This window comes from Ailuropoda melanoleuca, chromosome 3, assembly GCF_002007445.2.
Source record: "Ailuropoda melanoleuca isolate Jingjing chromosome 3, ASM200744v2, whole genome shotgun sequence".
Lineage (NCBI taxonomy): Eukaryota > Metazoa > Chordata > Mammalia > Carnivora > Ursidae > Ailuropoda > Ailuropoda melanoleuca.
Window position 1 is genome coordinate 33,706,612 of NC_048220.1, and position 12,535 is coordinate 33,719,146.

The following is a 12,535-nucleotide window of genomic DNA, read 5'->3' on the forward strand; positions in this document are numbered from 1 at the left end:
GTGTTACAGTTTCTTACTGAGTTAAATTACAACTATTTTTTGAGAGCTGAAATTCTTTCCCAATTTAGGAGGCATCTTGTAAGCTGATTGTGTTACCTCCTATTAAGAGTAATAGTTAAAGAAAGGAAAAATATCAAGCATTATTTTATTTAAATAAAAGCTGTACTTAAAGGTTCTCATGCTGTTTGAGTAGAATTCTTACAACTGGAGTGTAAGAAATGAAAAGGGAAGCTTACACTTGGCATTAATCAATGTACTTTTTCAGTACGTAGTTTTATTCTTTGCATAAAAGTATAAAATCAAGGAGAAACCAATTAAGTGCTAGGTTACATATTTGGACTTTGTGACTTCATTTCTGAAATCTGTGTTTTGATTTTAAAAAACAACAGTTTCATTGAAAATGTCTTAAAATCTAAAAGTACATCTCTCTCACTTTTCTAGTTATCTGTAGATTATGTATATTTCACGTCATTATAAAAGAAGTATTTTATATAATTGTAACCATAAATTTTAACTTAAGATATTCCTTATATAATCTTGTTTTTGATAAAAGATCACTGAAGGAGTCGGAAATATTTTTGTTGTATTTGTTTTTTGTTTTAACAAGTTTTAAAGTGAATAACATTTTTCAGCAGAATCCGAGCATTTCCATGCAGGATTTTAGGCTCTGGTGTAGAGACTAGTTATGCTAACATTTTAAAGTAAATTGTCTCTTACTTTATTTCAAAAATAAACATTTTAATGTAGTATGTGTTATTGAGAGCTTTTTAAGATTGATAGTGTTATAATATGGTAATACATTACCAGGATAGTTACTGACTGTCAGCTGGCTGTCTTGGCCACTGTTACTGAGTCAGTCTCAAATTATAAATTGAATTAAATTGAAGTGAGAATCAGGGGTGCGTGGGTGGCTCAGTTGTTAAGCCTGTGCCTTTGGCTGAGGTCCTGATCCCGGGGTCCTGGGATCGAGCCCTGTATCGGGCTCCCTGATCAGCAGGAAGTGTGCTTCTCTCTCTCCCACTTCCCCTGCTTGTGTTCCCTCTCTCTCTGTCTCTCTCTCTGTGTCAAATAAATAAAATCTTAAAGAAAAATAAATTGAAGTGAGAGTCAAATAATGGAGACCTGTTGAAAAGGAAAAACTATTGAATACTTGGACATCAAATGTATAGGTATTTTCCCACATCAATCAGTTATCTGACAGTAGCTGGCTGACCTACCATTAAATTGAATTCTGACACTGTCTGCGTGGAGTTAGGATCAGATCCCACAGATTGAGGGTTTATAGTCCAACAAAACCTCCCTCTCTTTGAATGCCAATCACAAGTAGTAGGTTCCCAGGTTCTGTACCCTTTTGTTGAGTTTGGCTACAAATCATGGATTCCTATAGTACCCTCCTCAGGTTTAATAATTTGCTCTAATGGCTCACAGAACCCTGGAAAACACTTATGTTTACTGGTTTATAATATAAGAAAGGATTATGATAAAGGATACAATTGAACATCAGATGATGTACATAGGGTGAGATCTGGAAGGGTCCTGGATGCTGGAGATTCTGTCCCTGTGGAGTTGGGAGTATGCCATTCTCCTGGCACATGGATGTATTCACCATGCCAGTAGCTCTCTGAACCCTTGGTTTTGATTTTTATGGAGGCAGCATGACATAGGTATGATCGATTAAGTCATTGACCATTGGTGATTGGACTCAATCACAGCCCTTGAAAATTCCAGTGCTGTAATGACATGGTTGGTTCCACTGGCAAGTATCTGCCATCCTGTGGTTATATAGAAGTTTTCCAGAAATCACTTCACTGACACTAACTTAGATAAAGGTGAAAGGGCCTTGTTATGAATAACATAAAATTGTTCTTTTTACCTTTATCTATTTCAAAGCTACAGGACAAAAGCCAGGTACAACAGTAGGTGCCCCTGTCACTCTTACCACTTAGGAAATTATAAGGGTTTTAGGAACTCTGGCCAGGAGCCAGGATGAAGACCAAATATATATTTTTTTCTTTTTTATTTAAATTCCAGTTAGTTAGCATGCATTGTAATAATTAGTTTCTGGTACACAATATAGTGATTCAGCACTTCCATACAACACCCGATGCTCATCCCAACAAGTGCGCTCCTTCATCCCCATCACCCATTTCACTCTGTAGTTAAGAGTCTGTTTCTTGGTTTGTCTCTCACTCTTTCTTCCCTTTGCTCATTTGTTTTGTTTCTTAAATTCCACGTATGAGTGGAATCATACGGTATTTGTCTTTCTCTTGACTTATTTTGCTTAGCGTAATACTCTCTAGCTCCATCTGTGTTGTTACAAATGGCAATATTGCATTCTTTTTTTTTTTTTTTAAGATTTTATTTATTTATTTGACAGAGAGAGAGATAGCCAGCGAGAGAGGGAACACAAGCAGGGGGAGTGGGAGAGGAAGAAGCAGGCTCATAGCGGAGGAGCCTGATGTGGGGGCTCGATCCCATAATGCTGGGATCACGCCCTGAGCCGAAGGCAGACGCTTAACCGCTGTGCCACCCAGGCGCCCCAGTATTGCATTCTTAATACATTTTTTCTTACAACACAATATCACACCCATACTTTTTACAAATTTTATATTTTGAAGAAAAATGTATATGCAGAAAAGTCTAAAAATCATAAGTTTCACAAAAAGTGTGCATAAATAGTTTTGCAAGATGGCTAAGTCCTAGAGGTTTGTACAGCATAGTGCCTATAGCCAGCAGTACTGTATTTGATGCTCCACATTTTGCTAAGATGATAAATCTTCTGTGAAGTGTTCTTAATATCGCACACAAAATAAGAATAAATTAAAAGGGCTGGAGGAACGTTTTGGCGGCGATATGTTTTTGGCAGACTTTGGTGGTTTCCCAGATGTATATTTATCTCCAAACTTACCAAATTGTATACATTAAATATGTATATCTTTTGTATGTCAATCATAACTCAGTAAAGTGTAAAAAAAAAGCAAAGAAATGGAATATTACCAGCACCCTAGAAGCTGCTTTGGCTTAGAGAGTATATCCCTTTAATTTGGATGGTTTTGATTATGCCTACAAAAGTCAACTAGGAATTATTTTTAAAAACTTAGTAACTTTCATGGTGTTAATTACAACATTTTGTTCACAAGTTGATTTTGTAAGAAAATAACTGCTTAAAATAAGAACATGAAGCCCAAGTGTATTGGGAGGCATGACATAAATAATTAGGAGAAACTTGGAAGCATAACAGAACTCCTAATTTTCTTTGAGAACTTCATCTCAGCTAGTGATTCCTAATCTTGGTGTGGTATATCCCAGAGGAGGGGATGTGAAGTTTTCTTGAGCTTCTGAAAAGAAAGTTAACATAAATTCACTTGGGTTTTATTTCTCATTTACTACTTTTACAAATAAGAAAGTATATACCAAGGGGGTGCATGGGTGGCTCATTTGGCTGGGGCCCAGGACCCGACCCACCGAGTTGGCTGCCCCTCCCCCCTGCCACTCCCTGGTGCACTCTCTCTCTCTGAAATGGATAAATCTTAAAAAAAAAAAAAAAAAGAAAGAAAGAAAGGAAAAGAAAAAGTATGTACCAAGAAAAGAGAGAGGGGTTGGAAAGAGCCCTCTTTCCCATTTCCATCAGCATACAGATGCTTTCAGGATTTATTGCAGTGCTATATTTAGAGGGTACTGAAAATGACCTAAATGCCTAGCAGGAGACTGGTGAGATAATTGTAGAAATTTCTATACAGCTATTAAAGATTAGTAGATATATATGGCCTGACCTGGAAATAAGTCTGAAGTTTTTTAAAGAGAACATTTTTTGTTTGACTTTTTCTGAAGATGTGCATGCACACATTTAAATAGTCAAATAGTTCTATAAGATATGCTAGGAAAAATATTAGAGTGCTGCCCCAGTTTTATCTTTCTGAAGACATTTCTTCCGGAGCCTTCTGACTTGCTTCATTCTGGACTGGTTGCTCTTTACTCCTGATGTATTGCTGTCATTTTTGAGGATGTCCAGTCTTAACCATCATCCTGGGATTTCCCTCATCTCTCTTTTTGGTGGGGTAGGGGTGTGAGTGGGGAGGGTTCACCTGTTTCCTCCATCATAATTCTTTTCTTTCTTGGTTTACTCCCTTTTGACGCATTTCATTTCTGTACTAACAGCTTCTTGGGAAAATATGCATGGGAAATAAATTCCTGAAGCCTGACATATTTGAAAACACCTTTATTGTATATCCTTAATTTGGAATTGTTTGGTTAAGATATTTGAAATTGGAAATCTTTTTCAGGATTTTGAAGATGTTGCTCTTTTTCTAGTTTTCATTGTTGTTTTTGAAGCCATCTGTTACTTGTTCCTTTGTTTATGGACATGTTTATTTTTCCTTCATAGGCATGTAGGATCTTCTCTTAGTGTACAGAGTTCTGAGATCTCGTGGTGATTATGTGCCTTGGTGGAAGGGGCCCATTGTGCTGGGCCCTTGGCGGCCCTTCTAGTATGTGAATTTGTACCTTTCAGTTCTGGGAAATTTTCTTGTATTGCTTTTTTGATTTGTTTCCACCTGTTTATTTTTTGTTTCTGGGACAGAGAATTTGCCCCTCTGGGCTTGTCCTTAAAGTTTCTTTTCTCTTGTCTTCTACCTCTGCCCTTTTTAAAAAAAAATATTTTGGGTGACTTTCTCATCTTTATAGTCTAATCCTTTAATTTTTTATTTCTTCTGTCATCCTTTAATTTCTAGGATTTCTTTTTTGTTTTACTTGTTTTATAGTTATAGTATCTTAGTTTTATGAGATATTTGAGGATTTTTTTAAGTTTTCGTTTTCCTGCATAGGTTCTGTTTTCTATTTTGGTTTCTATTTTTCATGCTGAAGAGTTTCCGTAGATGTCTTTAAAGAGACCCTGACTTCTCATGATTAGGAATGAAGCACTAAAATGCTCTTTGGGCACTCTGAGCATCTAAGTGGGCTCCCACAGTGTGGCTTTACTCTAAAGCCTTGCTTCTCACTCAGAGGCAGTTTTGCCCTAGGAGACATTTTTGGTTGTCACAACTGAGGGGGTGCTTTTGGCATCTGGTGGCCACGGATGCTGCTAAACATTATCTGGCCCAAGTGTCGTAAGTGCTGAGGTTGAAAAACCCTGCTGTAGGGTGATTTAAGCCAGTTTGTTGAGGATCTCCTGATGCAGGTAATTTTTAGGCTGGTCAGATTCTTGATAAGAACCTTTAGTGTCCTGATGAGAGGACACAGCCCTTACTGCTTTTGTTCTGGGAGAACTGTGTCTTTCTGTTTGGTATGTAACTGGTTAATTCGCTGTGTTCTCTGATTATGCCTCATTTCTAATTCATGTCCTTCCCCCCACCCCCACTCCCAACCAAGGCCAGAGATACCGCTTTACCTTTTAGAGCAACAATCAGCAAAATTTTAACATAAAACATCAGGCATTTATTATCTGGTCTTTGGGGGCCATCTGGTCTCTTTCACTATATTGTAATTCTTCAGCTCGATACATGTAAAGGAGTGAACATGACTGTTCAAGTAAAGCTTTAGTTATGGACCCTAAAATTTGGATTTCATTTAATTGTCATGGGTCATGAAATGTCATGAAATTTTCTAGTATGTTTTTTTCCTAACCGTTTAAAAATGTTAAAGCTTTTTTGGGCTGTGTAAAAACAGGCAGCAGGCCAGATTTGGCCAGCAGATTGTGAATTGCCATCCCTTGTTCTAGAGACTAATCACTTGCCTTTTACTGAGGTTCAGGAGTGGCAGTGCCCCCCAGTACATGAAGTTGGCAAAGGGGATTTACTAATTGACTCATTCTTAAACAGTCTTATTGTAGCTATACTCTACCCTCACTTCTGTGGATATCTGGTGCTGTCACTTGTGGAGCTATTTGAGGATTCTCTAATGAAAAAAAACTGGTTTCTTTGTTTTGTTGACTGCTGAGTTAGGGTCTGCTTTCTCGTGTCCACCAAGTCCTTTACTAGTTATCCATGTGCTTTTCAACCATTGAGAGTTGCTCTTTCTCTTTTTCCCCACTGGTCTGTTCTTGTTGGTTTGTGATTTAAAAAAAACCCAACAACCTTTATTGGCATTTTATTGGCGTTTGAAGAAAACAGGAAATAGGCGTGTATGTTCAGTTATTATCTTGTCTATATATTATTATGTGGGAAAACATTATAGGATAGATGTAAAGCATTACATTTTGATGAAAATAGTTATTCCTTAAAGAGAACCACAGAAATGAATTTAAGCTCTGTTCCATACTATTGATTTTTTTTTTCTAGAAGAGATTTGGAAGGACTGTAGTAATTTCTTTTATACATTTTTTTATTGCCTGAAATTTTTTTAGTAAACGTGTATTCTATTTGTAATCAGGGAAAATGAAAATTACAGGGGCTTTTAGCTTTGTTCTGGAAATCTAAACGGTGGGCTTCTGAGACTTGCTATAGGTAATCTGCATATAATTGAGATATCTATAGTTAGTGTATTTTTCTATTACATTTTGGACAAAGATAATGACTTCGTATTTTCTTATAGATTCCATAGTTTGGTAATTAAATTATTTATATGAAAGACTAACTTGTCAAATTGGTTTATTTTTGTGATAGGTATTTGATCAGTATGTAAAGACGAGGGCAGAGGAAGAACGCAGGGAAAAGAAAAACAAAATAATGCAAGCCAAGGAAGATTTCAAAAAAATGATGGAAGAAGCAAAATTTAATCCAAGGTATATGGTTCATTACTGTAACATTTCAAGATATTTATGTGCTTTCTCCTAAGATCAGCTAAGAGAATACGTATCTTTTGGATAATTGGATTATTTGATTATTGGTGGCTGCATTCCCTTAGAGGACTCTCTTGTGCCCTTTGAGAGGTGTTGGTTTTCAAGGTTACCTTTGTTCTAAAAGCTTCCCTATGGGAATAATTTTCCTTCTCTAGAAACTGGTAAATGATTAAAAAAAAAAAATCTGTCTCCATCCTTAAAGTTTTACACATAAAAACTCGCAGCGCAGGAACATTATTTTGATTGAATTGAAGTGGTCAAGGACCTCTCTGTCTAGATTATGTTTTTGTCTGACATTTGCAATTGATTGTTAATGGCTATTGAGTATGCATAATGGGCTGAAGAAGATGAGACATTCTAAACTTATGTGACTAGCATCATAACAATAATGGCATCATTTCGTGGGTATTTTATGTGCATTTAAAGATATATGTACAAACTTACGTGCATGATTAATGTACTCCTCTCATACCTATTTTGCAGATAGGGAAAGTAAGAATTAGGTAACTTGCCCAAATGAATGTGGGATTTCAATTAGATTCTGGTGTTAACACTGAATAGTCTAGGTAAGGGAGAATTACGTTTTATTTATGGCTTAGTTTTAGCAGTTGTGTTATTAGGCTGCTGTGAACACCTCATAACATGGAGAATTTCCAAAACTATAGGGTAGAATCACGGAGCATCTGGGTTAAATGGTGGTTTTTATAAAAATTCATCTTGTTTAAACATTTACTTTTGTCATTGGAGATAGAGAAGAGTGATGTTGTTTGAGAAAGTGTATTTGGTATTACCATTTTATATTTGAAAAATGAAGAGAAACCTATGGTATTAATATGCATTTCAGACAATAAAGCTAGCAGTATTTGTGGCTCTAAAGAATGTAATATTTGTCAGGGGGTAATTGAGTTTCAGACTCTCCAAGGGATCTTGGGCCTTTCTGTTTGGTTTATCAGAAGGGTGAGATCTTGGGTCAGATACTTGAGACTGGGTTATAAAAGACACTTTGGGAGGCAGTTGAGGAAATTTGAACATGGTTTGTTACTACATATTAGAGAATTCATAGTTTTTTGGGGTATTGTGGTGGTGGAGGGAAAAGGGTTTACTCCGAGGGAAATACATGCTGAAATATTTATGAAGTCTCGTGATGTCTGCAGCTTGTTTTCAAGTGATTCAGCAAAATATATCTATTTATTAAAACCATTATGAATCTGGCAATAACTGAGACTCTGAAGAGATTTCCATTTTGTGGATTTGACAAATAAAGTCTTGCTGTGTGACAGTATCCTGTTGGTGTTCTTTGGGGCTGATAGAATTGTTGGAGTGATCTGTACTTTGCAGGTTACTTCAAAAAATAAAGCCATGAGGCAAATAACTAGAAGTCTTGGCACTGGGGACATTGTGCTGTATTGTTACATTAATACATTCAACACTAACATAGAGATTAGTACCAATTTTAGTGAATGACAGAAAATGAGAAGGAAAAACTTAAAATGGAGAAAATAGTATCCATGAACTTAAGTTCACTTTGTAATGGAAAAAGACTACTATCGACAAAGTTTTTTAATAGAGTTTGTAGATAAAAAGCCCTGGAGTTTATTCTAAGGGAAAGAATGACTGGGGACAATTACCTTAGTGCCCATTCTCCATCTTTTTTCTATTTTGATGGAAGTCTTAAGGCATTCCTCCTAGGGTCAACTCCTGGTCACTCTACTGGCCTCCTAATACTATTATCCACTGTCAACTCTCCCTGAGAAAAAAGGTTAACATGTGTGTTACCAAGCAGTGCTTTTTGGAGTTAAGAGATGAGTCATATAAAAATCTATCTGAATCTAATTTTAAAACAACTTCTTGGTCTTTTCTGGTGAAAAATAATAATTATTTTAACTGTGTTATTACAAGTAATGGAAATACCTGTAAAATAATTCTCACTTTTATAAGTTGATTTTACATTTTAAAAAAAGGTTTATTCTTTAGTCATAGTAGTAATTGCTCTTCTCTTAAAATTACAATGCAGGGTGCTTAATTTATCATGAAAAGAAAACATATGGTGGACTACATGTGATCCCTTTTCTGGGACATGCAATTTTTACGTTAAAATTTTATCAAAGTTACATATCCATTCAAACCAGGTTTGCAATATATCCTTTTGTTAAAAATGTTGAATTAATGAAATTAGGTATTCTGAGTAACAACAGTTACATGTAAAAGATTTCTAGAATCTGGGTTTGGTTGCCAAAGCATAAAAATAGCAAATGTGAGCTGTGAGTGGTACTCCTAGTTTTCAGTTGATGTTTTAAATTCTAAATTCTGAAGTTAACCAATTTTTTCTTTATAATGAAAGTTACAGTAGAACCTTTAACACCTGAGAAGATGTGTTTTATATGTGCATTGAAATAGTTAAATAGTTCTTAAAAGGAGAAAGTAAGATTTATTTTTCCCCTCTAAAAACATGATAAATATGGGAGTATTTTTATAAGAGCAAATTACTATTATGTAAGGTGAAAGCTTAAAATGTTGAGTCTATCAAAATGTATGAAAGCTATATAAATGCCTTTTATTTGTGAAGAAAAAAATTTTTTTTTAATGGTGAGCCTCATTAGCCTTCATAGGCCTCATCTTTTTAATATAGCCTGCTTGGCAATTTGCTGTGCTTTTTGCATTTCTCTACATTGATGTTTTCATCAAATCTGGAAATTTTTTTTTTTCCTGCTCTGATTCATTCAGTTTCTCTTTTAAAATTCTAATTACGCCTATTTTAAAGTGTTTGGTATTATCTCACATATCCCTGAGACTATTCTCTTCCTCCCCGTAATTTTTTTTCTGTGTACTCTTTTATTAGATAACTGTTACTGATCTAACTTGGAGTCACTGGCTCTTTATTTGTGTCTCCTCTTTTGTTAAGCCCATCCAGTGAATTTTTCCTTTCAGTTAGCTTTAGGTTCTTTTTTTCTATTTTCTGTATCTCTGCTGAAACTCCCTTTTTTTTGTTCATTCATTAAGACTTGTTTTTAGTTCTTTGACCCTACTTTTCTTTCAGTATAATTATAATAATTTTAAAGGATTTGTCTCTGCCTAAAACATCTGGGCATTTTGGGTTTGGTTTCTTTTGATTTAAAAAATTTTTTGGTATGGATTATGCATTCTTTGCGCATTTCGTGTTTTCTGATTGAATGTTGGAAATTCTGGATTTTTGTTTTCACAGGCAGCTCGCTTTATTACAGGCTGATCATGTTAAGTTAGTTTTGATGTAAGGCTTTGTTAACAGGTGTGGATCTCAAGGTAGAAGGTGTTTTTCAGCAGTCCAGCTTTTTCTCCCTGTGCATCTTTTGTGGACTTCATTGTCCAAATGCTATCCTTTTTCTGTACTATCAATTTCTAAGATCTGTTTTTTGCTCTTAACCATGTGGCACTTTCACTTTGGTGGGGGGCATGGTCTTTCCCTGCTATTGCAGTCCAGCCTTGGCTGTCCACTCATGGGGAATTGCTTTTAGGTATATTTGTGGTGTACTCTCTTGCTATAGCTTTTTCCTCTGCCATTTTAGCACCCAAACTGATCTTCACTGCTTCTGGCTATTGAGACTGCTGTACTCTGCTTGGAGTACGGTCTCTTGGGAAGTTGTCCTAAGGCAGAGGGCAGTGGGGCTTTCCTCAGTCTTAGTACTCTACCTGTTGTTCACTGTTTTGAAATCAGTTGCTTCATATATTTTGTCCTGTTTCACAGTTGTTTCTGGAACAAGAGCTAATTCAATAAAGTTACTCCTCCATGGCTGGAAGCAAGACTCAGCCTCTTCTTCGTGTGGAAATAGATGAGCTCTGAAGTCTCTTGAAGCACATACATTTTTTGCTCTCTGTGTTATCCCCCAGTATCATGTTGATAGTATACAAAGCGCTAACCACATTTTCACCCTTTAGCCCTTTTTTACTCCTTTCTGTAGCTCATTATTCACTGTTTGGGCAGATATTGGGGCTCAGTGACTCTTTGGCACATACCTTTGCTGGAAAAATGGTGTCTTCTGCTATACCTTTCTACAAGCAGAAATAGCTCTACCAAAGTTAGCACACTTGCCATTTTGTTGCAGAGCTACTTTTAGTGAATTTGCAGCCAAGCATGCTAAAGATTCAAGATTCAAAGCAATCGAAAAGATGAAAGATCGAGAAGCCTTGTTTAATGAATTTGTGGCAGCTGCAAGGAAGAAAGAGAAAGAAGATTCGAAGACCAGAGGTGAGAAGGTAAGATGGTTTTAGTTCTGGTGGTGTGATTGATGGGAGTGTGACTAGGAAGGGACTAATATGGGGCTGTGTTGCTAATCTTGTTCATGGGCATAAATTAAAGGACTCGCATTTACTGTTTAGCTTTATAAGTTAACTTTTATAGTCGTTTATATGTGTGAATTGTCCCTTTACTTTCATGATGTTTTTTTTATTTTTTATTTTTTAAGGATTTTTTTTATTTGAGAGAGAGAGATAGTGAGAGAGAGCACAAATAGGGTGAGGGGAAGAGGGAGAGAAAGAAGCAGGCTCCCCGCTGAGCCCCATGTGGGGCTTGATCCCAGGACCCTGGGATCATGACCTGAGCCAAAGGCAGACACTTAACCAACCGAGCCACCTAGGTGCCCTGTGATGTTTATTTTAATAACTTCACTAAACTACCTAGATGTGCTTTATATTTTATTTTACATTTACAATTTATTAATACAGAGATGCCCAGTAAACCCAGAACTGACTGTTAGGTCTGTCTATTCACTGGTGCTTGCTAAGATTTCAAGATTCTTAATAAGCGGTAACCTTTAAATTTCAAAAAGCTTTTTTATCTTTTTTGCCTTCTAAAAGATAGCATTTTAGTGACTTTCTAATCTTTTAGTAAACATATCTTACATATGAATTATTGCTTATCAGAAATAAAGGTCAGCTATTAAAGATTAATGAATTCCAAATGTCATTTGAGAGCAGTGTCAGGAATGGAGAGCAGCCCACCGCTGGAGAAGCAGGCTGGTGGAGGCGGCACCAGTGGTGCATGAACCATCAAAACATGCAGCCACTCTCCTTAGTGTCCCTGTGTGCTTTGTGAATGGGGAAAAAGAACCTCTGAAGCCTAATCATTTTTGACATTTAAAATGGCCTGTTATTCCAGAAAGTTAAAACATCACAAATTCTGTTAAGAAATGTTAGGGAAGTAATACCACTCTTACTGAGAAGAAGCCTCTTTCACTGTAAATAGCAGTAGTATTGGGTGAAATGACTTTGTCAGAAACACCTGAGGTTTCCTGATTATATGATATATTGGGCTTCAGTGTAGATCCTTTCAGAATTACTTCAACAGGAAGTAATGTTAAATAAAGCTTGCAAGCTATATCAAATAGGAATCTTTCCAAGCCATAGGAATTTATATTGAATTAAGACAATTTTCATATATTAGACATGAAACCTATAAAGAAAGGATTATCATATAAGGCTTTAAAAAATGTGTGATGTATAAACAAAATGTGTGATGTAACTTTAAATTTTTTTTTCAAATGATTATACTTCTCAGGAAATGTGCAAAATTGAGTGTTGAATTAGAGTCATGTTAATGAATTGTTTGCTACTTTTGACTTTTAGTAATAATCTATTTGATTAAAGAAAGTCAAGTAAATGATTGCTACTGTGTGATTGCTTTTATACAAATTGAATGTTTTTCTCTTTGCATTTGTAACTAATGTTCTTTTTCTAAACACTTTTTTTATAACTATTTTGTGTATTCTGTTTTATAACAAGTGGATA

The 12,535-nt window shown here is 35.9% G+C and overlaps 1 protein-coding gene across 6 annotated transcripts in view; it reads left to right on the plus strand.

Annotated features, from left to right (window-relative positions):
• TCERG1 (transcription elongation regulator 1) overlaps positions 1 to 12,535 on the plus strand; it is a 62,936-nt gene that overhangs the window by 38,778 nt on the left and 11,623 nt on the right. For all 6 annotated transcript variants that reach the window (XR_004624067.1, XM_034656215.1, XM_034656217.1 and 3 more), the window contains 2 exons: positions 6,600 to 6,718; positions 10,855 to 11,005. Coding sequence is in view for 5 of the 6 variants with exons in the window: in XM_034656215.1 (XP_034512106.1) it covers positions 6,600 to 6,718; positions 10,855 to 11,005 (270 nt within the window). In the remaining variant the exon portion in view is untranslated. The remainder of the gene's footprint in view (positions 1 to 6,599; positions 6,719 to 10,854; positions 11,006 to 12,535) is intronic.